Source organism: Schistocerca americana, chromosome X, assembly GCF_021461395.2.
Source record: "Schistocerca americana isolate TAMUIC-IGC-003095 chromosome X, iqSchAmer2.1, whole genome shotgun sequence".
Classification (NCBI taxonomy): domain Eukaryota; kingdom Metazoa; phylum Arthropoda; class Insecta; order Orthoptera; family Acrididae; genus Schistocerca; species Schistocerca americana.
Genome location: NC_060130.1, coordinates 916,299,273 through 916,322,935, shown reverse-complemented (window position 1 = coordinate 916,322,935; position 23,663 = coordinate 916,299,273). Strand labels below are relative to the sequence as shown.

The following is a 23,663-nucleotide window of genomic DNA, read 5'->3' as shown; positions in this document are numbered from 1 at the left end:
ATTGTTGGCAACCGTAATAAAATAATAATAGGTTCCTTTTACCGACCTCCCAATTCAAATGATACAGTTGCTGAAAGGTTCAAAGAAAATTTGAGTTTTATTGCAAACACGTACCCGACTCATACAATAATAGTTGGTGGTGACTTTAATTTACCCTCGATATGTTGGCGAAAACACATTTTTAATTCCGGAGGTACGCATAACATATCATCTGAAATCGTGCTAAACGCATTCTCTGAAAATTATTTCGAGCAGTTAGTTCATGAGCCCACGCGAATAGTAAACGGTCGTGAAAACACGCTTGACCTCATAACAACAAATAATCCTGAGTTAATAAAGAGCATCAAAACCGATACAGGGATTAGTGAACACAGGGTTGTCGTAGCGAGACTGAATGTTGTAATCCCTAAATCTTTCAAAAATAAGAGAAAAATATACCTATTCAAAAAAGCAGATAAAAATTCACTTGACGCCTTCCTAAGAGACAATCTTCACTCATTCCAAGTTAATAATATAAGTATAGATCAGATGTGGCTTGAATTCAAAGAAATAGTAACGGCAGTAACTGAGAGATTTATACCAAATAAATTAACAAACGTCGGAGCTGATCCTCCTTGGTACACAAAACGGGTGAGAACACTATTGCAGAAACAACGAAACAAACATGCCAAATTTAAACAGACGCCAAATCCCCATGATTGGCGATCTTTTAGAGAAGCTCGAAATTTAGCGAGGACTTCAATGCGAGATGCTTATAACCGTTTCCACAACGAAACTTTGTCTCGAAACTTGGAAGAAAATCCAAAGAGATTCTGGTCGTATGTGAAGTATGTTAAGCGGTAAGAAACAATCAATGCCTTCTCTGCGCGATAGCAATGGAGATACTATCGAAGACAGTGCTGCCAAAGCAGAGTTACTAAACACAGTCTTCCGAAATGCCTTCACAAAAGAAGACGAAGTAAATATTCCAGAATTCGAATCGAGAACAGCTGCCAACATGAGTAACGTATAAGTAAATATCCTCGGAGTATTGAAGCAACTTAAATCACTTAATAAAAGGAAGTGTTCTGGTCCAGACTGTATACCAATTAGGTTCCTTTCGGAGTATGCTGATGCATTAGCTCCATACTTAACAATCATATACAACCGTTCGCTCGACGAAAGATCGGTACCCAAAGACTGGAAGGTTGCACAGGTCACACCAATATTCAAGAAAGGTAGTAGGAGCAGTCCACTAAATTACAGGCCCATATCGTTAACGTCGATATGCAGCAGTATTTTGGAACATATATTGTGTTCAAACATTATGAATTATCTCGAAGAAAACTGTCTATGGACGCACAGTCAACATGGGTTTAGAAAACATCGTTCCTGTGAAAAACAACTAGCTCTTTATTCACATGAAGTGTTGAGTGCTATTAACGAGGGATTTCAGATCGATTCCGTATTTCTGGATTTCCGGAAGGCTTTTGACACTGTACCGCACAAGCGGCTTTTAGTGAAATTGCGTGCTTATGGAATATCGTCTCAATTATGTGACGGGATTTGTGATTTCCTGTCAGAGAGGACACAGTACGTAGTAACTGAGGGAAAGTCATCGAGTAAAACTGATGTGAGTTCTGGCGTTCCCCAAGGTAGTATCATAGGCCCTTTGCTGTTTCTTATCTATATTAACGATTTGGGAGACAATCTGAGCAGCCGTCTAGGTTGTTTGCAGATGACGCTGTCGTTTATCGACTAATAAAGTCATCAGAAGATCAAAACAGATTGCAAAACGATTTAGAAAAGATATCTGAATCGTGCGAAAATTGGTAGTTGACCCCAAATAACGAAAAGTGCGATGTCATCCACATGGGTGCTAAAAGGAATTCGTTACACTTTGGTTACACGATAAACTAGTCTAATCTGAAAGCCGTAAATTCAACTAAATACCTAGGTATTACAATTACGAACAATTTAAATTGGAAGGAACACATAGAAAATGTTGTGAGGAAGGCTAACCAAAGACTGCGTTTTATTGGCAGGGTACTTGGAAAATGTAACAGATCTACTAAGGAGACTGTCTACACTACACTTGTCAATCCTCTTCTAGAATACTGCTGCTCGGTGTGGGATCCTTACCAGATAGGACTGACGGAGTACATCGAAAAAGTTCAAAGAAGTGCAGCACGTTTTGTATTATCGCGAAATATGGGAGGGCGTGTCACTGAAATGATACAGGATTTGGGCTGGACATCATTAAAAGAAAGGCGTTTATCGTTGCGACAGAATCTTCTCACGAAATTCCAATCACCAACCTTCTCCTTCGAATGCGAAAATATTTTGTTGACGCTGACCTACATAGGGAGAAACGATCACCACGATAAAATAAGAGAAATCAGAGCTCTTACGGAAAGATATACATTTTCGTTCTTTCCGCACGCTATACGAATTTGGTATAATAGAGAATTGTGAAGGTGGTTCGATGAACCATCTGCCAGGCACTTAAATGTGATTTGCAGACTATCCCTGTAGATGTAGATATAGATGTAGATGAATGTCAAAGGGTCGAAAAATCATGGAGGAATATATACACATGAAACTTCATACAATCGTCTACATCTGATGCTGACTATTGTCTTTGCTAGTTTCATATCTATATGCTCCTCCAAGATTTCTGGTCCCTTTGACATTAATCACTTTGAAGTGTATTCATTCGTTACATTCACACTTCGTAATCATTCTAGGATTGGTCTCACAAGTGGTATGTCAGCCACCTTATTCTCAATGGACGGAAATCTTCCGCCTGTTTTACCTACGACTGAGCCTATGTCATCATTCCACTTCACATCCCGACGATCTGATACACCCCTGAAATGTTATCATGACCGGACTGAAGCTATTTTCATATAATACGCAGTTACAGGTAAGTACAGAATATGCAAAAAATCTAAGATTGCTTTTATTATTGTTTGAATTGTCATTAGTATACAGCCTGAACAGCAAGGCTCCCAAGACACATCTCTGGCGCACACTTGAAGTTACTTCTATATCTAGGTATAAGAACTGAATCAAGATTACTTGCTTCGCCCTTCCTACCAACAAATCCTCAACCCAGTCAAAAATTTCAGTCTGTAGCCAATTTTTCTCTTAAAAGCGTTGTTACGGTAATGAGCCAAATGATTTTCGGAATACCATGCCAAATATTTTCCATTTTGTTCGCAACGCACTAAGGTGTTGTGCTAAACCATTGTATTCTGTAAGAGTGGGCACTTCGAACATTTTGCGCAAGACGTTGTGAACAATTCGTGAAATTCGACAAGTGGCAAGTGTAATGAACAGTTGCTTCAGCTGACATACTATGAGCTATAGTCTCATCAGTCGAAAGCTAAGTATTTCCGTACCCAAGTTGACTTGAAGTTTTCTTTTTATATGAAGGATCCGAACCCTCAGTATTGACACTACGATAATATTCAGTGAACATAGACCACAGTTAAGTGAACATAAAGTAGCACAAAAAGTGGTGCAGTATAATTAAAATTATGTTGTTGTTGATTGATACTTCATGCAATATATTTCTAAAACAGATTTACTTACAAAAGTCAGTGCATTTCTGCCATTTAATTTTTTTATATCTAACACAATGCCAAATGCGTCCGATGGCGTTGTTTCTCACATATTGCTTACCTACGTTATTATACGACAATGCTCACAGTTTAATACGTCGTGAGTGTCACGACTTCTCTTATTCACCTTGTAAGGCATATGTTGTCTTCTTATCTCTTTCATTGATTCTAGGATAGGTTTACTTAACTTGGTATCATATAATGTTTTTGCCTGTTTTCAATTCTGTGAAGCAATACCGCTGCTCAGAGGAAATTCCGGAAACCCACATTGAAAATGAGTCAAGAAACGCACCGCTTCCTACCATGTAATGACTACGAAGCTAAAATAGAGAAATTCGGGAGCATGCGGAGGGGTATCAACTACCGACTGCCTTTCTTCCAGCCTACCATATCTGATTGTAACAGGAGGAGGAGAATATTACAGTGGTACCCTTCATCACACACCGTACGGCAACTTAGGGAACCAACTGCTGTGCCGTAGCCGCGGCATCTTCCCATACTCTTCAATGGTTGCTGCATTTTGGTCTTCTAAGTCCTATGAAATTACTAAGACTGTCCTTAATTTGGGCTTTTCTTCGAAAACATTTATTGTAATCCATGCGATGTTCTTGCATCCCTTAGTCATCTACCCCAGTGACTATCGATCAGTATGTAATACGTGCCTATGCTGACGTAAAATAAATGTCTGTGAAATACAAATACAAAAACGGTGATGACAATTTACGTATTGCACATGCTGTCAATGAACGACACGCAGTCATGCGCTTCTTCATTAGAAGCAATAACAAACCGGGAAACCGTCATCAGTAGAATTTGGCACAGATTTAATAATCGAGGGCTAACGGACGGCAGCGAATCGAGTTCCTCCCCTGACGTTCTCGCCGTTCATTCACGGTCTATAACGCTTCAGAGACCGTGCTAGGTAGAGCAGTGGTTGACACACTGGACTCGCATTCGGGAGGACGACGGTTCAAATCCGCGTCCAGCCGTCCAGGTTTAGAATTTCAGTGATTTCCCTACATCACTTAAAGGAAATACCGGGATGGTTCCTTTGAAAGGGCACGGCCGATTTCCTTCTCCATCCTTCCCTAAACCGAGCTTGTGCTTCGTCTTTAATCAACTCGTTGTCGACGGGACGTTAAACACGAATCACCTCCTCCCTCCTAATGCCTTAGAGCGGATGAAGTACTGTGGAGAAGCACTATGGGGTTAAGAAAAATCTACACCCCATGGGGTGGGAATGAAAAGGATGTGATATTCAAGCACAAAATAGGAACATTTGGAGCAATTTCAACCAAATTATTTAGGTACATCACTTATTATTTGCATAAAAATACTTTTGGAGTAAGACTGCTCCCTGCCATTAGGGGATCGGGCGTGGCTGAGAAGGGGTGACGTAAAAATGTTCGACAATGATCTGTTAGTATTTATTTCCAGTATTTAATTCGCTTGTAATACTTCAGAACGTATGACGTGGAATTTGTGTCTTATTTATGTGATGTTCAAGTAGCGAGAATGAACACTAGAGTGAGCCAATAATTTCGTCAATGTGTGTAGGGACCTAAGATGAAGCAATACGGCTTCATACAACAGATAAATTTAGCACTCTCTCTGTAATCGTATGGTGTGAAACAACAGAGAATCAGACATATAGGTGAACAATATATGTCAATATTCCTATGTTTAACATATCCTCCTAAACCTCTGGATTGATTTCAAACAAGATGCTACACATATTATTTACTATCTGGAAAGAAATAATGTGATGGTGAAAACCACCAACCTCCGATTGGGGCGAGTATGGTGGTGATAACATGGTGATAGATAGAGAAAGGTGGGACACGGAGATGGACGGAGAGAGGGGGGAGGAGGAGGAAATTTACGAGAGAGTGGGCAGGAGAAGATGAACAGAGAGATGGAGGTAGATGGAGATGGACAAAGACAGGCTGATGTATAGACAGAAGGGACTAGGAAACGGACGGTGAGAAGGGGGAGGAGGAGATGGACAACGACAGGCAGAGGTGGAGATGGACAGAGACAGGGGAGGTGGATAAAGAGGGGGAGGAGGATGTGGATAGAGGGTGGGGGAAGGGAGATATGGATAGAGACAGGGGGAGGAGGAGATGGACAGAGAGAGGTGGAGGAGGAGATGACAGAAAGAAGCAGAGCAGGAGGTGAACAGAGAGAGGCGGAGGAGGAGTGGATAGAGAATGGGAGAAGGATGTGGATAGAGAGTAGGGGAAGGGAGAGGCTGATAGAGAAATGAGGGAGGATGAGATGGACAGAGAGAGGCGGAAGAGGAGATGGACAAAGAGAAGATGGAGGACAAAATGGACTTGCAGAAGCCTGGAATAAATAATTACCTGAGCAACGTCAGGTTTGCCAGCTAATTGTATAAAAAGGGTGTTTATAATTGAAGTTAAACTTTCAAACCGCTGTAGAAATACCACCACTGGTCAGAATGACGTCAAATTGCAACTGAATATTACCGGAGAATGGAGAAAACGTATGGCAGAAGAAAAAAAGTGTGGAAATCGATCAATAGATGGCGCTGTATGTGTCAGAACACACAATGAAAACACCTATCACGTGCACGACCCATTGAAGTTGCTACACGGCTTTTCCTCCTTTCGCGTCTGCGACTTTCGCCATGACTGCCTCAATGCAGGATCGCGCTCTGTTTGTAAAGCTGTATTACAAGAAGGATGACTGAGCACACGTCGTTCTGGAGAAGTTCCAGACACTGAAGGGTTTGAAAAAAGGCGTTGGTCCGATGATTGCCATGGGTCTGAAGAAAATGATTCGGAAATTCGATAAGACGGTTTCTTTTGGTGTGCAACCTGGTAGAGGGAGGAAGCGAATTGATTCGACGTCAGTGGAAGCAGTGGCCACAGCATTGTAGGAGGAGACGAGTGATGGTGTACAAACTTGTAGTGCACGGAGAATTGCCCGGACAGTGGACATACCCGTGAGCAAGATGCGTAAAATCCTACGAAACATCCTTCTTTGCTATTCATTCAAAATTACCGATGTGCAAGAGTTGCTTCCCGTTGACCTGCTAGCAAGAGATACCTTTGGTTTAGAATTTCTTACTCGTATGGGAGTGGACAGTGACTGGCCAGGGAAGATATTGTTGACAGACGAAGCCCACTTCCATCTGACAGGATACGTCAATACACAGAATTGTCGAATATGGGCAACGGAAAATCCACACGCAAATCAACCAGTACCACTTCATCCTGAAAAGGTCACTGTGTGGTGCGAGTTTACGGCATCATTTGTTATAGGTCCATATTTTTTCGATGAGACAGGTGCTACAGGTCCTGTCACCTGGACCGTCTCTGGTAAGTGTTAAGATTATCTTCTGCGCAACCACGTCATTCCAGCTCTCCAACAGTGTGGAGGGGATCATTTTTATGCAAGCTGGCGCACCTCTGCACATTGCAAATCCAGTTAAGCAGCTGCTGAAGCACCATTCCGGAAATGCTCGAATTATCAGCCACCACTTCCCTACAGCCTGTCCGTCCCGATCACCTGATCTTAATCTGTGAGAGTTCTGGCTCTGGGGCTATCTGAAAGATGTGTTCAGTGTTCCGATTGCAAACTTAGCTGCATTGAAGGCACGCATTGCGCCACACATTCTGAACGCGGCCCCGGAAACACTTCGATCAGTTGTGGAACATGCTGTTCTCGATTTCAACTTGTTGCAGAAAACGGTGGGCAGCATACTGAACATGTTTTGCGCCAGTCACACGGAAATTAACAATCCGATTTGTTTCTGATTGATGCTTTTTATGAGGTTTTTGGTCTCAGGAAAATTAAAAACCGATGTGATTGATGCTTTATATGCGGTTTTTGGCCTCAGGACAATTAAAAACCGATATGAGTGATGCTTTTTATGTGGTGTTTGACCTCAGGACAATTAAAAACAGATTTTTCCCACCCGATGTTATATGACCTTGCCGTGGTAGATGGGCTTACGTAACTAGCAGTATCACGCTGGTATACCCATGCACACTGAGTGGTACAGTTCGTTTGATGTCAAACGTACACCTTAGGCGTTGTTGTATGATTCATTTGTCATTTGTAGTCGTCCACTATTAAATTATGATGCTTACAGCGCCGTCTATTGCTACGTTTTGTAACTTTATTTTTCTTTTGCCATACGTTTTCCCCCTTCTCCGATAATATTTCGTTGCAATTTGATGTCATTCTGACCAGTGGTGTTATTTCTACAGCGGTTTGAAAGTTTAACTTTAATTATAATCACCCTGTAAATATGTACATTCGGGGACATCTCAGGGTTTAGAATTGTAACGTAAAACTGTTAGGAATAAATGGGCTTCCGCAGTCCCTTGGAATCAGGACAAAAGGTCTCAGCGAGACTCGCTCCGACGCACTCCGTTGTTGATTTAGTAGTAGTCTGAAGAGACGTAGTGCTCCCCTCTGGCTGCGTGGTGCACTGAAGTAATTCAGAATGGAACAGTATTCGCGTTAAAAGACATTTATGTGGGCAGCAGCGAGTCAGGTACTGTATGGTATTAGTTCCAGACAGAATTATCGCACGCCGCGTTCGCCGAGGCAGCGATATGTACACAAGAGGCCCGTGAATTGTTGACCGCCGGCCGCGGTGGCCGTGCGGTTCTGGCGCTGCAGTCCGGAACCGCGGGACTGCCACGGTCGCAGGTTCGAATCCTGCCTCGGGCATGGGTGTGTGTGATGTCCTTAGGTTAGTTCGGTTTAAGTAGTTCTAAGTTCTAGGGGACTTATGACCTAAGATGTTGAGTCCCATAGTGCTCAGAGCCATTTGAACCATTTGAGCCAATTGTTGACCATGATCATCATTTGACGACATCACAATCAAGGAGTCGACAGTTTGTAAGAAACTTAACACTGTTTAGCATGTAAAAGGTAGTCCCAGTGACTGCGTTGATTAAACAATAGTAACAGCGTTGTGTTATTGTAATTTTGTTGTTAGTGTTCGTTGTTACCCTCTTGTCATTATAAGCTAGAGTAAGGAACTGTACCTATTCTTAATTATAACCTAGTAACGTTGGGGTAATGAAGTAACCTGCATTTATCTGTTATATACAGGGTGAGTCACTAACTATTGCCACCAACAATAACTGCGAAAGTATGATAGGAGCTGAAAAGTTTGTGGGACAAAAGTTGCAAGGGACAACGGGGGACATTATATGACGTTGGTTTTTGTTGCTAGGTCGGATCGCTTCAGAGATATGGAGGTCAACTTTGTTTTTTTGTAATGGGATGCTATAGTTTGGTACTTATTTTCTGACAGCGGCTATCGAGACGAATCCAATGATGTGTAACAGTAAGGGCTTTGAAGTTCAACGAAGGTCACAAAGTTGGCATGAACGTCCATTTACAGAAGGTGTTCGAAGTGATGACCATTTATATCAATGCAGTGCTGCAATCTTTTAACAGATGTAAACGTTGACAACAAGACATACGTAATGAAATGTACGTACTTACAGAAAAGTATTCACAGCATTATGTTAGGCGAAAAATTAAATCATTATCGTCAGATGATAAAACCATGATACACTGAAAATAAAGGTATACTATAACACAATGATGTGATGATTGGTTTGTGGCGCTCAACTGCGCGGCATCAGCGCCCGTACAAAGTCCCAATTTTTACGCAATGCAATGTAGCCACTGTCACGAATGATGATGATGAGATGATAAGGACATACAACCACCCAGTCCCCGGCCAGAGACAATCCCCAACCCGGCCGGGGAACCCGGGACCCCATGATCCAGAGGCAGCAACGCTAGCCACTAGACCACGAGCTGCGGACACACAGTGATGTGACTAATTACGAAAATCATATGCCATACAACCGCATATGGCTCACATTTGTACTTATTGAACTGTTATCATACGGTAATATAAATTACATCGTCAGTCTATAAAAACTGTGCTAGATAGTGTACTCATTCGTGTTAAAACTGTAATCAGCGTTAACGCATTGGACAGATTCATACCAAAAAGGAGCGACTACACAGCTGGTCACTGTTACTGGTGGAGCCAAATTTGGCCATTGACGTCTACATACATAGATAGCGATTAGTAGCTTACAGTTAAAAACCCGTGTGGCGTCTGCTGCGATAAGTACATGTGACAGTCATAACAGGGGGCCTATATGTTGCATCAAATAGCAGTCTGCGAGTGTTACAATCATAGGTGTGGTGACAGAAAACAAAATGCATGGAATTAATGATTTATGTGCACTCATAGGCACGTTTTGCTGCATGACGGCTCAACACAAAAGTTTTGTTTCAAGTACAGATAGTGTTGAGGGTCAGTGGACAAAGTTCAAAACCATCGTACAATATGCGTTAGATGAGTATGTGCCAAGCAAGATCGTAAGAGATGGAAAAGAGCCATCGTGGTACAACAACCGAGTTAGGAAACTGCTGCGGAAGCAAAGGGAACTTCACAGCAAACATAAACACACCTAACGCCTTGCAGACAAACAAAAATTACGCGAAGCGAAATGTAATCTGAGGAGGGCCATGCGAGAGGCGTTCAATGAACTCGAAAGTAAAGTTCTATGTACTGACTTGGCAGAAAATCCTAAGAAATTTTGGTCTTATGTCAAAGCGGTAGGTGGATCAAAACAAAATGTTCAGACACTCTGTGGCCAAAATGGTGCTGAAACAGAGGATGACAGACTAAAGGCTGAAATACTAAATGTCTTTTTCCAAAGCTGTTTCACAGAGGAAGACTGCACTGTAGTTCCTTCTCTAGATTGTCGCACAAATGACAAAATGGTAGATATCGAAATAGACGACAGAGGGATGGAAAAACAATTAAAATCACTCAAAAGAGGAAAGGCCGCTGGACCTGATGGGATACCAGTTCTATTTTACACAGAGTACTCGAAGGAACTTGCCTCCCTTCTTGCAGCGGTGTACCGTAGGTCTCTAGAAGAGCGTAGCGTTCCAAAGGATTGGAAAAGGGCACAGGTCATTCCCGTTTTCAAGAAGGGACGTCGAACAGATGTGCAGAACTATAGACCTATATCTCTAACGTCGATCAGTTGTAGAATTTTGGAACACGTATTATGTTCGAGTATAATGACTTTTCTGGAAACTAGAAATCTACTCTGTAGGAATCAGCATGGGTTTCGAAAAAGACGATCGTGTGAAACCCAGCTCGCGCTATTCGTCCACGAGACTCAGAGGGCCATAGACACGGGTTCCCAGGTAGATGCAGTGTTTCTTGACTTCCGCAAGGCGTTCGATACCGTTCCCCAAAGTCGTTTAATGAACAAAGTAAGAGCATATGGACTATCAGACCAATTGTGTGATTGGATTGAAGAGTTCCTAGATAACAGAACGCAGCATGTCATTCTCAATGGAGAGAAATCTTCCGAAGTAAGAGTGATTTCAGGTGTGCCGCAGGGGAGTGTCGTAGGACCGTTGCTATTCACAATATACATAAATGACCTTGTTGATGACATCGGAAGTTCACTGAGGCTTTTTGCGGATGATGCTGTGGTATATCGAGAGGTTGTAACAATGGAAAATTGTACTGAAATGCAGGAGGATCTGCAGCAAATTGACGCATGGTGCAGGGAATGCCAATTGAATCTCAATGTAGACAAGTGTAATGTGCTGCGAATACATAGAAAGCAAGATCCCATATCATTTAGCTACAATATAGCAGGTCAGCAACTGGAAGCAGTTAATTCCTTAAATTATCTGGGAGTACGCATTAGGAGTGATTTAAAATGGAATGATCATATAAAGTTGATCGTCGGTAAAACAGATGCCAGACTGAGATTCATTGGAAGAATCCTAAGGAAATGCAATCCGAAAACAAAGGAAGTAGGTTACAGTACGCTTGTTCGCCCACTGCTTGAATACTGCTCAGCAGTGTGGGATCCGTACCAGATAGGTTTGATAGAAGAGATAGAGAAGATCCAACGGAGAGCAGTGCGCTTCGTTACAGGATCATTTAGTAATCGCGAAAGCGTTACTGAGATGTTAGATAAACTCCCGTGGAAGACTCTGCAGGAGAGACGCTCAGTAGCTCGGAACGGGCTTTTGTTGAAGTTTCGAGAACATACCTTCACCGAGGAGTCAAGCAGTATATTGCTCCCTCCTACGTATATCTCGCGAAGAGACCATGAGGATAAAATCGTAGAGATTAGAGCCCACACAGAGGCATACCGACAATTTTTCTTTCCACGAACAATACGAGACTGGAATAGAAGGGAGAACCGATAGAGGTACGCAAGGTGCCCTCCGCCACACACCGTCAGGTGGCTTGCGGAGTATGGATGTAGATGTAGATGTAGACTTACATACACAAGATGATTCAAATAAATTTTTGCGAACTCACATGGCACATCGGGCATACGACAAGGATCGGTAATAATAAGGGAACCGGACATGAACAAAGACCATCCAGAGCTACTAAAGGTCGTTTCAGTTATTTGGCCACATGCTACAAATGGACGCCCACTACAGGGGATCTCAAAGTTTTGTCCAGATGCGTTGAGACCCGCCTGACATCGACATTGCATTGAACGGCGCCCCCTCTCAAAGATACGTGGTGTATCTCGAAGACATTCTACTGCCACAACAATCCTGCCCACCAGGTCCTTCAGCGATGTAACAGGTGCCTCATACACAAGATCCTTCAGATAGTCCCAAAAGATAAGATCGATTGGGACAGATTGTGGTGGCCATGTGACTAGCCCACCGCCACCAATCCAGCATCCGGGAAAGGTTGCCTGCGGATGTGCCATCACGTGTCTGCTGAAATGTGCGGGGGTTACGTCGTGGGAACATCATTCAACATGTCCGGCAGAACCTCTCGCAGGAATACGAGATACGTGCGAGCATCAAGTATGTCAAGAAGAATGTATCGCGCCGGCCGATGTGGCCGTGCGGTTCTAGGCGCTTCAGTCTGGAACCGCGTGACCGCTACGGTCGCAGGTTCGAATCCTACTTCGGGCATGGATGTGTGTGATGTCCTTAGGTTAGTTCGGTTTAAGTAGTGGACTGGCAACCGGACTGTTCTGTGATAATTGGTTTGTTCTTCTTTATTGGGGCAGTTAGTAAGCACTTTTCGTGATTCAGAAGCATACTGATGTTGCGCTACATTTATCAAAATGCCCACGTTCTTTTATTTGAAGTTGAGGAGCAGAGGTGGCTTCAAATGGCTCTGAGCACTATGGGACTTAACTGCTGAGGTCATGAGTCCCCTAGAACTTAGAGCTACTTAAACCTAACTAATCTAAAGACATCACACACATCCATGCCCGAGGCAGGATTCGAACCTGCGACCGTAGCGTTCGCGCGGTTCCAGACTGTAGCGCCTAGAACCGCTCGGCCACCCTGGCCGGCTGGAGCAGAGGTGACTGTCATTTTTGGCTGAAGTATACATTTTCCATCTAGATCTGGTTGTGTTTCGGAACCAGTTGTAAGTTTTCGAACTTTTTGGCTTAAGATGACAAGAAGAGCATTGTGTTTAACCAAGCGGGGTGTGAAGTGCTACACACCCACGAGGGTAAACGGAGAGCTTTTTATTCGCTGTTCGTAGCTACCACCGACGTCCACGAGACTCGTGACACATAGAAGAATTAGTAGAAACTAAGAATAAAGCTTTGGAAACGCTTGGGAAATGTATTCGGGTAGGAATGTTCACAACTGAAGGTCGTATCGCGGTGGTGCCTTCACGCTCAAAAGAAACTACCTGGTCCTTGCAAGAGCTACATTTGTTGGTGCAGTGACTGATGATTGAGGAGATGAGCTTCGAGATTAGAGCGGTGTCCTCCGGCCGGGCAAGCTCAAGATAGCGGCGTGGCTGTCGCCACGGCTGATTTGTGGCGGCGGCAGGCGGATGCATTTGTCTGGCAGCGGTCAGGACTGCGGCGGTCCGGCGCCAGCGCAGGCGCCACTCGACGGATGGGCTCGTCAGCCACGTCCGATGCTGGCCCGCGATACGCAGCCAGGGCGCCTCCCAGCAGACAGGCCCATTTCGAAACAGCTCATTACGAAAACACGTCTGCACCTCATTCCCAGGATCCGTAGGTACAGGCCGTAGAAGAAGATGCACCGAACTCCTCTCTCACTTCGAGCCAAGTTTTAGGACTGCCTACTACTTGTAACAAGGACAAAGAACCTGATCGTATCTGCTTACAAGATTTGTGGTCAACGTATTGAACATGTCACATCGCGCAAATACCAAAAAATACAGAAAAAGCCAGATACGTCGTGGTCAGATATGTCGTGGGATCGGATATTACACGGTGAACAAACCTTACTTCATTCTGCAAATAATCAGTCTGACCACTATTAGGTATTGTTGTTAGAAGTGGTCCATTGAAGAAAATACAACAGTTGAGGAATGTAGTGACACAGGTTTCAACTGCAGTGACAGCCAGTCTGCATGTGACAGTCTGCAACGCAATATTGATTTGAAGACTTTAACTGCTTAACGGTAGTCAACCACGAGGAACCGATTTCGAAGATAATAAGAGCAAATATATTACTAACGCTGCACGAAATGAGAGTGATAAAGCTGTCGAAGATGAGGATGAAGAAGAATGAGAAAAAAAACGAAAATAAACACAGAAAATGCTCCTAGTAAACGTGAAATATTGGGTAGTATAGACAAGGTGATTATTTGGATGGAGAGACAGTTGTGATACCTGGTGAACATAAAGCAATACACACAAAAGAAAATGCGTGAAATTACTATTCAAAAAAAGCTAATTGACTTCTTTAAAGCAGTGGAAAAATGAACCAACGACGATTGCAGACAGTGTTGTTCATAGTCTTGTATTTAATGTACAATAGTGCAATTCAGTATTTTATTTCGAACTGCTGCTGTATTATTACTTGGTCACCGTTTGAGCAATGATAAGTTTTTTAAATGTTTTACTTCTACCGCTCTTTAAATTTAAATAGTGCACAATATATAGCCCTGTGTAACACTGCATTATGTCCTTTTCCGAACTTCCCATGCGTGGTTTGTCACTCCACAACTCGCTCTCGATATAACCCGTTACGCTATAGCGCATATCCCCCGACAACCGCATTATATCCGGCACCTACCGCACCTCAGCTCGAACGGCTAAGACCGAATAAAAATTATTTTAAAATACGGAAATGTGCCTTGTCAAGAGTACGTACTGTTCCATTTCATTGTGTTTCGCTAGCTTCATTGGAAGTCTAGATTTGCGCTTCGATGACAAATAAAGAAAGTACATACTGAAACACACCAACTTATGTTTTGAGAAATATGACTTTGCAAATACTACATACGAGTAAACACTGACGGAAAGAAAATAGCAACATCAAGAAGGAGTTGTGCAACGTAAACGAAAGTTTGTAGGTGTGTTTCTACATTTGAAAGAAGACGCCTACTCATATTTCACGCCAGGCGCATAAGAGTGGCGCGATTAACATCACTGGGACGATGCAAATCAGATTTGCTTCAGCTACGCGCTGTAACGGTCGTGAGCGTTAATTGCCTTTGAGATTGGAAATGGTGAGTTAATGTTAGTCCAGAATGACTTTAAGGTGACAAAGACACCATTATCAACATCTCACTGCGTTTGAACGAGATCGCGCAAAAGAGCTACGAAAAGCTGCATGTTTCTTCTGTGATACTGCACAAAGACTTGGCAGGAATGTAGCCACTGTACGTGATTGCTGGCAGCGGTGGTCACGGGAATGTACGGTCGCAAGAAGATCGGACTCCAGACGGCCATGTGGCACTACCCAGACGAAAGACCATCATGTTCAGGGTATGGCCCCGGCGCATCGTACTGCATCTGATGCAGCAGTCTAAGCAGCATTTGGCATCACAGTGACACAACGAACTGCTTCAAATCGGTTGCATCAAGGACAGCTCCGAGCCAGACGCCCTGTAGCATGCAGTCCCCTGACCCCAAACCACTACCTTTTACCTTTTACTACTTCAGGAGCGTCAAGGGAGAGCTCATTGGAAGGCAGGGTGATTGTATGTTGTTTTTTCTGATGAAAGCCAGTTCTACCTTTGTGACGGAGATGAACGTGTGTTGGAGGCCAGTTGAGGGTCTGCAACCAACCTGTCTGCATGCTAGACACACTGGACCTGCAGCTGGAGTTATGATCTGGGGTGCGACTTTGTTTTGACAGTAGGAGCACGCTCGTAGTTATCCCACGGACCCTGACAGTAAATTTGTACGTCAGTCTGGTGATTCGACCTGTTGTGCTGCCATTCATCCACAGAATTCCAGGGGGTGAATTCCAATAGGTAACTAACGTGAGCTCCCGAGGGCCACCGCACGGCGTCCATGGAGACGAGGCGCACGCCAGAGCTTAAATCAAGTCGTGATGACTACGCCTATTCAGACTGTTTTAGTTTTATTTCTAGACTATGCTCTCTTAGACAAATTATAGATTCAGGTACATCTTCTGAAGAAGGCTCAATTATTTGGGCTGAAACCTAGGTTAAGATTGGTTTCATTACGGCAATCGAGGCTGATAGTTTCTTATATAACGGTAAGAAACTTCACTGTTGTAATTGATCCTTGATATCCTGGATACACGCATTGGAAGGCAGTCGACGTCCAAGTTGGTTCCACTCACGTTATACTGGGTAGAGATATGGCGATGTTTCAGACCACGGGAGTTCCTCGAAATCACGTAGGCAGTTCATAGAGACAAGTGACATGTGTTGAAGAGCATTGTCCTAGTGAAAAATTGCACGACAGTATTGTCAGATGAGAGGTAACACATGAGGACGCAGGATGTCAGTGAAGTACCGATGTGCGGTCAGAGTTCCCTCAATCACAATCAGCCGTGACCTTAAGTCATACCCGACGGTTCCCCTCACCACGACATCAGGAGCAACACCACTGTGCCTCTCCAAAACTTTGGAAGAATGAGATATCTGTCCAGGTCGACACGATGGTAATTTGGGTGGAGCAGAACAGCAACTAATGTGACACCATTTACCAGCAGCCCATGGTCCCCGGTCATGCTACCAATCCAAACGCATCCGTTCGTGTTGAGGTCTTAACGGCAGATTACGTTCAAAATGGCTCTGAACACTATGGGACTCAACTGCTGGGGTTATCAGTCCCCTAGAACTTAGAACTGCTTAAACCTAACTAACCTAAGGACATCACACATATCCATGCCCGAGGCAGGATTCGAAACTGCGACCGTAGCAGTCGCACGGTTCCGGACTGCGCGCCTAGAACCGCGAGACCACCGCGGCCGGCGGCAGATTACGTATGCAGTGGTAATTCCGTAGCCCAGATGCTCGTAGTCTCCGACCAATGACGCGGGATGATATAGAATTTTGCAGGGAATCCATTACTTGTTCTCGGATGGCAGGTAAAGATGTGAAGGACATAGAATGTGCTTGGTGCACAGTATGGCGATCCTCTTTTGTAGTGGTCTGACGTGGTGGACCGGAACCTTGGCAGTGAGTATGGTCATCGTCATGCTCCCACTAGTTCAACATTTGGCCACTGTCACATCCGAATACCCCACAAATCTGGATATTGCATGATTCAAGCAGCCGGCCAAATGGAGACCCACCACGAGGTTCCTTTAACACCGCCAGTTAGTGATATCGCTGTCTCACACGAGTACGTAGCATTTCTAAGTCCTTCACAGTGATTATTTAACATCTGATGCCGTTCGCGCTCCTAATATCCCCTATCAGCCCTGGTAACAACAATACACTCGCAAAAAAAAAAAAGAAAAAAGCCTCTGCACTCTGGTGGCCGTTCTACCTGTCACATGGAAACGAAACTCTTATCATTACATACCCGCTGGTGGTGTGTACGTATACGAAGTTACATTGACATCCAACCATGTGTTCTGGATGCCACACTCTTTTTCTCGGACAGTGTGTGTTTTTTGTGAATTTCACAATACCAGCGAAAGCTTCATAAACATTAGTTTCCGTGAAAAATTTTACATATTTATTCGATAGCTCACACCCACAACATGCACAGTTGTTTTGTTTCATTGGTAGTTTCTTTCTCAATGGTAATTCAACAACGGAAAATCGGTAAGTTCATTCGTCTGTGTAATGGAGGTAAAAGTAAACTTCCGTTCTCAGTGCAGTCTGGTAGAGCGTATTGTGTCTCAAATCGTGAACAGCACGATGAGCCTTGCGCACACCTTTCTGTCTGTCACCATATCTTGAAGAGTCATGTACAGTTTAGAGAGTTTACGGTAAGAAGAGTTGTCAGCACTGGAAGTTACTTGGTTCCAATAGCTCCGAGCACTATGGAACTTAACATCTGAGGTCATCAGTCCCCTAGAACTTAGAACTACTTAAGCCTAACTAACCTAACGATATCACACACATCCATGCCCGAGGCTGGATTCGAACCTGCGACCGTAGCAGTCGCGCGGCTCCAGACTGAAGCGCCTGAAGACGGTGGCCTGAGTGTTGACCTGAAAACTGACATCCTCAGTGAAAATGCAGAGCATGAAGAAAAGCTTCCGCACTGATGGGTCACTCTGTAGGATGACCGATTGCAGAGCATGGACTGTATCTTGAGGCCCAGGAGGGGAGGACTGGAGCGAGTCGAGCAACTACGACAAACCAATTGGATGTGGCCCTCCTTGTTACACAGCGTGCACGATTTCCAGCTTTGGGGACAATCAGCGCGTGAATGGGCAGTAAAGCACTATGGGCTAGATGGAAGTGGGAAGCACGATTGGCGACGAGGGTTGACCGAAGGTGCCGATACCATAGAGACGTCAGACAACACGAGGTCCCGACGGCACTGGCCTCTGTTGGCTGGGCCACGTCGTCATCGCGAGGGCAGAACCCGCCGTGACGCCGCGATCGTCGCCACCTGCGGTCGCGCCTCGTTAGTCGCTACAGCAATTTCAAAGGAGTGGGCCATGCGGAGAACCTCTTCCAAGGAAGGGTTGTCGAGTTTCAGTGCCGCAGTTAGGACCTCCGGATCGGGAGCCAGCTGAACCACCACATCCCAGATCAGGGAGTCCACCTATGAAGCCTTACACTGCTGATTGGTGCACGTATAAACACATCGACAGCTGAGACTTTGCAAGTCCGTGACCCAGGAATGGTACGATTGACCAGGCTGTTTATGGTACTGGTGGAACTCCAGCCGAAAAGCGACCACATGGTAGCGTTGGGAATAATAGTTTGTCAGCAAAAGGCAGATCTCATGGAAAGAGAGAGCCAGAGGATCGGACAACGGTGCCAACTTGCGGGGGAGAAAGAACGTGTCTGGGGAGGCCCAAGACAAAAACAACGACCGCTGCAAGGAGTCGTCCATGACTTGAAAAGCCATGAAATGTTGTTTGAGCTGATGTAAGTAGGTTTCCCTGTCCTCTTTAGCGTCATTAAAGGGTGGAAACGGCGGCGGACATGGGAAAGCAGCATCAGACACCCGAGGACTCTGAAGCTGTTGTGGTAACACGTCCTGGGCATCGATTTTGTCCGTTAGCAACTGCAGCGACTTTTGTAGGATGTCTAACTGGAGCTGCTGCTGCTGCATGGGCTGCTGCTGTTGCTCCAGCAGACAGACCAACTTCGTCTCCATACCAACTACAACCACCACTTACCTCATCGTCAAAATGTTGTAACGGCAACCGGAACAGTCGCGGGGTTGAAGCGACGGAAAGCGCGGCGGGACCTGTGGAGTGGCCCGCGAACAACACAACGGCAGAGGACAGACACGACCAACGAAGGACAGAAAAACAACAACGAGATCGAAACAACGGACTCACAAGAAAACCTAACAACCACGTCCACTCGTACACAGAACAAGAAAGTAAATAAGCTGTCTAAGGCGAGGCAATGTGTTCAGAGACGTACGCAAGGTTAGACTGACTGGCTGAGGGAGAAACAGGCGCTTAAATACTCTATCGGGGACGCCGCTATTGGCCGCTGGAGCCACGTGTTCCACTGTGGCACCCTCATACTAAATGCGGGCCACAGCTTACGGAGTGATGGTGCAGAGACCTCTAGGAGTCTTCGACGCCCATGACGTCTGGTGGGGATCGAAATTTCATGGCACGCGGTACCAGAGTGGGGACGGTCAGAATGGGCAAATTGTTCTTCATTCACGGAAGATTGGCCCAGTCCACATCTTCAGTCGGTCCCTATTGTGACCAGCAGCAGTGCAACTCACAGAGTTGAAGTTCCCTCCACAGTCAGACTGCTGTGAACTCATATCAGCGGACTCCATGATGGCAGTGACTGTAAGACACTTCATGGTAATCACCAGGGTATCCTGCAACTAATAGGGCTGATCTTTCATCAGCATCAGCAGTGCTGATGAAGTGGCACAAGTCTGAGAATGAGTGGAAGGAAGGCAAGGGCTTTATTACAATCTGTGATGTGTTTCCCCCAATACAACTGACTGAATGTGCTCCCTTTTTATGAGCCTGTCAGTGCTCTTGGTCAGCATAATGTTTAATTTCAGGGCTCCAGAACGTTCTTTTGTATGGAGATTGCAGCCTGAAAGGCATTCTTGTGTCATCCCTGGGTGTAGTTACTACACTTAGCCTTGTTACAGACCGAGCGAGGTGACGCAGTGGCTAGCACACTGGACTCGCATTCGGGAGGATGACGGTTCAATCCCGCATCCGGCCATCCTGGTTTAGGTTTTCCGTGATTTTCCTAAATCGCTTCAGGCAAATGTCTGGATAGTTCCTTTGAAAGGGCACAGCCAACTTCCTTCCATAATTCGATGTGACAGATGACCTCGCTGTCTAGTCTCCTTCCCAACCAATCAACCAACCAACCTTGTTACAGAAGTTCTTTGTGTCTGCTCCACATTGTTGTCTAAGTGCTGAATCTGATGTTCAGATATTCACTCTCACACACTATGAGGCAGTAAGCTGCCTGTGTATCTGTACTTCAGTTCTTCCAAGTGTTGACATTGGTTAAACTATGATTGCATACTTGACTGACAGGTTCCTCTTACTGTTACCCAATCTGGTCTAAAACAAATTTGTTCCTACACTTCATTACTCTTCTGCTGTTTAACATTCCCCAGCTCTGTATAAAACTGACCTGACGTTTTGTACATTACTAGCTAGTATTCATGCTCTATTAATTCATCCTTTCATGGAACATCCTTGCTTTCAAACTGAAAACCAGGTTAAGCTTTTTCTCACAGTACTGCTGGATGTGTTACAGCATCCTTTCTGTGGTAATCTATTGCTTCTATGAAACTACAAGTTGGTCAAATGTGTAAAGGATATCCAGGTTTAGAATGTCATTTAGAAATATTTGGTTTAGGATTGGTAATATATCTGACAGCTTCTCTGGCCAAAACAACTACATCTAAGTTAGTAAGGTTTCACTGGGTTTCTTATCACGCCCACCACAAACAAAATTGTAATTTAATAAATGTAATAAAAACAATTTTCATAGTCCTGTTAAGAAATGCTATGGCAGTAATAGTGCAGCACTTAGTTGCCTTTGTATGGTGTGGAAGATGGATTCCTGTAAAGTTTCTGTCTCCAGTCTTGTGTCATTGTTACTGTGTGTCAAAATTTGTAACACTCCAGGTATAGCTATGTGCTCATCAATTGCATCCATTTAATTCTGTACCTTTTTAGATCACCAGTTATACTTTGCTTGGTGTTTTGTATGTACTGCATCAACTACAATGCTAACTTATTGTTATTTAGTGCAACCTGCTGTATGTCCACTAGTTGTGTGGTATGCCACTTTACCTTAGCCTTCGTATCATCTGCTACTGCTTATGCCTGGCCTGGTGTGCTATTAAATTCTGAATATCTTGATCATCTGCTGTCCCACTGAACACTGTGGAGCAGAACGGGACTAGTGTTTAACATCATGTTGACAATTAGGTCATCAACGATGGAGCACAAGCTTGGATTAGGGAAGGATGGTGAAGGAAATTGGCCATGCACTTTCAAAGGAATGATTCTGGCATTTGCCTGAAGTGATTGAGGGGCATCACAGAAAACCTAAATCAGGATGGCTTGACATGGTTTGAACCATCATACCAAACACGGTCTTCAACAGTTTTCTGAATGCAGTTATCCATCCTTTCTTTCTTCAAATCAGTGTTCTCGGCACCAAGTCGATCACCTGTTTCAAACTATCCCTTAGTTATTTGCAAGAGAGCTGTGATACTCCTCCTGAACTTCTGCTTGAATTTCCTATTTCTCTGCTTCCTTCTGAAATTTCCAAAGATTTTTTTCTATACCATGCACTTTATTTCTCATTTTTCGCACATTCAAAGTTAACCCAACCATTCACTGATGACATGTTACCAGGACTTTGGGTTATTTTGAAAACACCACTCCTTATTCGAGAGACTTGTTCTGTAGTTCACCTCCTACATCCCTCTGGACAATGTGCAGGAATAGCAAGATTACTATATTATTCCTGGCTGTTCATACTGGCATGCCATCTGTGTGAACTGTATTTCTTGTCACTTTACCCCCCTTCCTTCAAATGTGTTTGTGCACAATAAAATACTTTCAAATACTGCAACACTATGAGTCTCTTAACATACCTATTATAAACAAGGAGGAAACAAACCCCCAAAACAAAACAACAACACCCTCTATGGTCCAGAAATACTAAGTCAACGTATACATGACAAACAGAAGTAACCTAACACATAGTCTTAATGCATAAGGTATGTTACATGAATCCTGAGCTTTTTTAACTAATGACTTCTTTGCCTTCTCAGAGTTTTTACTCTGTGCAACCTGTGGTGTTGGAATCTGTGGCAAAGCATCTGTTGCTCCAATGACTTGGCTTATGTGAATAATTAATGCCTTCATTGGAAGCTGCACGTTCATATTTACTGATGATGTAATCTCTATCACTTAATATGGGCCCTGGTACTTAGTAAAAACCTTTTTGTTTTTCCTTTTGTGGTATACAGATCTGTTACCAAAGTCCACAGGCTCTATATTGTGACAATTTTCCTGTATATTTCCCTGCTTTTCCTGACCTTTAAGTGCCTTTGTATTTTCTCATTTTACCTTCTTCCAAACGTCTCTTAATCGTTTCACTAACTCTTCATTAGTGCCTAATTTAGGTTTCAGAACCTTGAAAGGACATGGACTCTTTCTGCAGTACACTCCCCCATATGGTGAAACACCTGTACTAATGTGTACTTTAGAAGTATACGCTGAAACAATGAGTTGCGGACTGTCGTGGTCAAACCCAGGACTCCAGATGGCCGAGCTGAAGCTGGGACCCACCATGCCATAGTTCGTCAGGAGGCTGAGCAAGTTCAATAGTGTCAAGAGACAGTGCCGAGTGATACAGCAATATTCAGAAGTATTCCTTTATTCAGCTAGTTTACAGAAGCGTGATGTTGCCACCCCGCCTGCACGCTGTTCCGCGAGCCTGGCCGTCTCAGCACTCCTGGACTGCCGACACTGTTCCTGTGGTCATCAAGGCTGCCCGATGATGGAAGACCACCGCTCTCGCCCCGGTTGCCGCCCGTCAATGCATCACGTCCTGCGCCGCGTAACTGCCCTCGATTCTGGAGACTGCTACAATCCTTGAACCTCGCCGCCCTCTGCCCCATTTGGCCTGCTCTGTCCGACCATGGGATGAAGGTGGATGTACTGGTCACCCGTGGCCCTCAGGTTGCCTCTGCTTCCAGGACAGGACTGGACGCAAACCTGCGCCCTCCTGGATGCTGTGCCGAAACTTGCCAGTAGTGGTGTATGCCAGATGTCAACACCCAACGCCATCTGTGGCGCTGCTGCAGCGCTGCTGTGTCTCCCACAGTGTACACCTCGCCCAGACCCTGGTACGCCAGGTGTGAGGCGAACGTGGCCGTAGACTGGACATGCTGCAAACTGCTGTCACTGCCCTCCTTCAGGCAGACTGTGCAATCTCCAAGTACCTGACTGCCATTCCATCCCACCCTGGTGTTGTGGCCCCGGAGGCAAAATACAGCCCGAACAAGTACATAGAAACATAGTACAGGTTTACACAGAATATTTACAACATCTGGAATTCGACAGTAGGGAAAGTAGGAAAAGGAAGAGAAGGAAACATAGTAGGTGAATATGGAT

At 44.5% G+C, this 23,663-nt stretch overlaps 1 protein-coding gene across 1 annotated transcript in view; it reads right to left on the bottom strand.

Moving 5' to 3' along the window:
• Positions 1 to 23,663, bottom strand: part of LOC124556390 (inhibin beta chain-like) — a 71,570-nt gene that overhangs the window by 35,275 nt on the left and 12,632 nt on the right. The window contains exon 2 of the mRNA XM_047130353.1: positions 22,271 to 22,415. Within this exon, the coding sequence (XP_046986309.1) occupies positions 22,271 to 22,415 (145 nt within the window). The remainder of the gene's footprint in view (positions 1 to 22,270; positions 22,416 to 23,663) is intronic.